Source organism: Prunus avium, chromosome 7 (genome assembly GCF_965620075.1).
Source record: "Prunus avium chromosome 7, drPruAviu1.hap1.1, whole genome shotgun sequence".
Classification (NCBI taxonomy): Eukaryota; Viridiplantae; Streptophyta; class Magnoliopsida; order Rosales; family Rosaceae; genus Prunus; species Prunus avium.
This window is the reverse complement of record NC_142290.1, coordinates 4,827,755-4,831,735: the sequence shown is the minus strand read 5'-3', so window position 1 is coordinate 4,831,735 and position 3,981 is coordinate 4,827,755. Positions and strand designations below refer to the sequence as shown.

Here is a 3,981-nt window from a genome sequence, read left to right as displayed (position 1 = left end):
GTAACATGTCCGTGCACTCAACTGATCCCCTCGCACTTGGCCTACGCCAGCGTGGGTGGGGAACTTGAGGAGGAGCATGTGTGGTGACAGCATGGCTTTCATTTTGGTGAGCGTCGTCCTGCCGATGATGGCATTATACGCTGTTGGGCAATCGACCACCAAAAAGAGAGTATAGATGATCATTCGTCTGGGAATGGTGCCAACCGCAAACGGAAGCAGGACACTGCCGATTGGTTCGATCACGTCACCAGAGAAGCTTAGGAGAGGGGTGATGTCTTTGTTCAGAAGTTACGAATCTATGCCGAGGGCATTGGAAGCGTCGGTGAATAGTACATTGACCGAACTGCCGGTGTCGATGAGGATTCGGCCTACGTCGAAATCTGAAATGTCAACTCGGATGATCATGGGATCAGAGTGGGGGAAGATGATGCCTCGCTCTTCTTCTTCGGAAAAGGTAATAGGCTCCCAACCGATTCGCTGGAATTTGTCATTGCGGCCTTCTGCTACGCTGAGGATCTGGGGGTACCGAACGGCACGAACATAATCCTTGACGGATCGGTTGCTAGTTTCAGCGATGGGCGTTCCCCCACTAATCATATTGATCTGCCGATTCGGCGGTTTGTCCAGTGCTGGTTTAGTGCTCAAATACTGGTCCAGCTTCCCTTCGTTGATGAGGCGTTCCACGATTTTCCGAAGGGCGATGCATGATTCCGTATCGTGGCCGTTATATTGGTGGTATCGGCAGAAAACGCCGGTGTCCTTCTCGTTCTGTCGAGGGAGCTTGCGATTGTTCGGTTTTGGAATCATTTCCCCTTATGTCAGGAGAACATGCTCATAAGTGGTGTTGAGCAAAGTGAAAATTTCCTCTGGCCGATTCCTCTTCGGCTCGCCGAAGTGGCTTCGCCTACCGGAGTCCTTGCCCTTTTTGTTGGTGTCCTGCCGATCTCGGAAGTGGTCTTTCCATTTGTTTCGTGGTGTGGAAAAAGCAGGGGCAAGGGGTGCCGTTCGGTAGGGGGCCTGATTTGTCGCCGGATCCGCCGGGAATCGATCATAGTGTTGTGTCGAAGGCTGACCGGTCGGTACCGTTTTGTTTGGTAGGGCCGAAGCCGATCCTTTGGAGTTGAAGTGCTCGGCCTTGGCGTGGATAGCTGCCTGCTTCATCAATTCGGAGTAAGTGGTCCAGTTGCTACTGTGGACCAGATAGCGAAATTGGGACGACCGAATGCCGCTTTTGAAGGCACCGAAGGCTGCTCTATCATCGGTTTCCGGACACCGGGAATATTCATGGCTGAATCTAGCCGCGTACTCTCGCAGGGGCTCATCGTCTCGCTGCCGAACGGTGTAGAGGTCATCGGCGGAATACAGGCGATCGGTCTGAATCATAAAATGGTTGAGGAAGGTTTGTTTCAACTGATCGAAAAAGTCAACCGTACCTGGTTCCATTCGGTAGAACCAATTCAGAGCAGCTCCGGTCAGGGTGGAGGGGAATAGTAAACATTGGCCCTCATCCTTTAGTCCCTTCCAACCCAAAGCTGATTGGAAGGTATGAATGTGGGTAACGGGATCTTCCACCCCTGAGTAGAACGATATTCGGAGTGCTTGGACCTCTTTCTCGTGTTTGAACGTCCGGATTCGATCGGTGAATGGCCCTGGCTGTACCGTTCCCCACATTGGTGTCCGAGCCTGGTTCTGTTCCTCTTCAATGCGGTTCATCTTCTATAAGAGGAGGCGAATGGTTGGATCGGTAGAGGGAAGATCGTCACCTAAGGGCTCAATCGCTCGGTTCCCCGTGCGTTGGCCAGCATTGTGGCCTCGTATTCCTTGGTCTGCCGAACGGTTGGGGCTTCTCACATAATCTCCCCTTCGCCGATCGTTGTCCTGGTTCGATCGGTGGCTGTAGTGTTTTGCAGAGGGCCCCGCTGATGAGATGGTGGTTCCTGGAGATGTTGGAACGTAATCTGACTCGTCCGTTTCTTCCAGACCGATCGTACTGTACCTTTGGCGTATGGGGGATTTTGGTCCAAGTGCCTCCAGGCGTGGATCGTCGAGCTTCGCCCGAACCTGGATGGGTGAGGACTGCCGTTCCCTCCGCCGATCGTTGATCCTATCGCGGCAATCGGAATAAACTCGATATTCGGGATGGCGCTCCTTTGGAGTGGGCACGAACAGTCTTCGGGAGACAGTCGGTTCGTGTGCGGCTTACTGCTTCCCTCTATCCTGGACAGTGGGCTTCCGTACGCTTTTAAACGATTTCTCCTGCCGAAGTTGTGTGGTTGGTTCCCGACTGTTCTGCAACTGGGCGGAGAGTGTTTGTTGATGATGTAGCTGCCTCTGGGTGTCATCCAGTTTAGAGGCGAGAATATTGTTGTGCTCCTTCATCCTTGCCATATCCTGCTGTAGGGTCTCCATACGAGCCTCCAGGGTGGTCGGTCGAGCAGGTGTTTCTGTTCGTGGCGTCTGAAGCAAGGGAGCTAGACTTGGCTCGCTGCTGAGGCCAAGGATAGGACCATCGGCAGGGAGGACCGAAGATGGATTCATTTTTTGGTCTCAGAGCTTTTTGAGATATGGGTTAATCGATAAGCGATTCCCACAGACGGCGCCAATCTGTTGGCACTAAAACTGAACAGATAGAGATTAGTGCAACTTACAAGTGATGAGGACGATCAAGCTGTCTGCCGCGCAAATCTCACGGACTGGAGTTCCGGGCCGAGGGGATGTGCGTTAACACGCGGTTTCCTGCTTTTGGGTGCGGCGCGGTTGTGCGCGGGCGTGCCAGCACAGTCTACCGTGCGTCGATGTGTTGATGAGTGTTGGATGTATAAGTGGTGCGCCTGTTTGAACTCGTCTTCCTAATCAAACGATTGTAGCCGAGAGAGGAACTGGTCTCGGCTGTTAGGTTCACGGCCTGAACTACAAGGCCGTTGAGTGATGGTGTTGGTGGTGGGACCGTCGACATTTGGGATCGTGAAGTATGGTGGTGTGACCCCAGAAATCCTGATGAATCTCGGCCGCCGCTCTTGATCGTGGGTTCTGAGCTTCTGGCCGTGGAGACGCATTTATGGCCTGGATAGCTGTTGAACCAATATCTCAGGCTGTCAAAATTTTTGTGAGAATGTCCACGTCTAATCACTCTGATCCTCATCACCAAATCCTGACTTCAGTCACTTCCCACCTTCCCTCATGCATTAAATGCTTCTTTGTGGCCAAAGGGTTTGCTGCATTAAACAGGCACTACTTCATTAAATGAAGCCTGGGACCCTGCTGTCACGTGATGATTTGCCTTTAATGCCTTGACCGTGATTTTGTTCGGCCTCGGCCTCGGCCTGCGCTTGAGGCCGAGATGATCATGCCTTAGCATTTCTTCTTTTATCTTTAGGAAGGCGAAGTACCCTGGCAAAACACTGCGTTTCAGTTTTTACGAACAAGTGCCAGGGGCGAGAGAAGGGGCTCCTTCGGCCAGCTTATGGCCGTGATTTATCAGGCACAAACACAAGCAGTTCGATTGAGTGATTGATGCAGATTCTTCTTGTCCTTGGATGCAGATCCTGAATAGAAGAGAGTTGAGACTCGTGAGGTCTATGGAACCGGTGTGGAACTAGCCTAAGACCCTCTGATGCCAAAGTAAGTTTGTTTCTAAGAGCTCTTGCTGTTGACCATATAAAAGTATAAAAGTCAAGCTGAAAAGTCTTACCCCTGTATTGTAGTGGAGGGGCCTATTTATAGAGGGCATTTCGTATGCTCTTAGTACTTAATTTCGATGTGGGACTCGTGGGAGGGCCCTATGAGGTTGACACGAGTCCTTAGATATTTCGGGCGGGTGCTTCGAGGTTGATTCTGCAGAATCGGTAAGGGATACCGATTGTAGGCTGTGTTGGGCCTGTAGCGATCTTTTGCTGCTTTGAGACAATATCATCGGTAGCCGATGCCGATTGTTCGGAGCCTTTGGGCATTTGGGGAGTTTAAGCGATCCACGTGTCAATG

At 51.8% G+C, this 3,981-nt stretch overlaps 1 protein-coding gene across 1 annotated transcript; it reads right to left on the bottom strand.

Moving 5' to 3' along the window:
- Nucleotides 1-288: 288 nt before the first annotated feature.
- On the bottom strand, nt 289-807 carry LOC148292888 (uncharacterized). Its single transcript, XM_088244487.1, has one exon. The coding sequence runs from the start codon at nt 805-807 to the stop codon at nt 289-291; it is 519 nt and encodes a 172-aa protein (XP_088100613.1).
- Nucleotides 808-3,981: the final 3,174 nt, after the last annotated feature.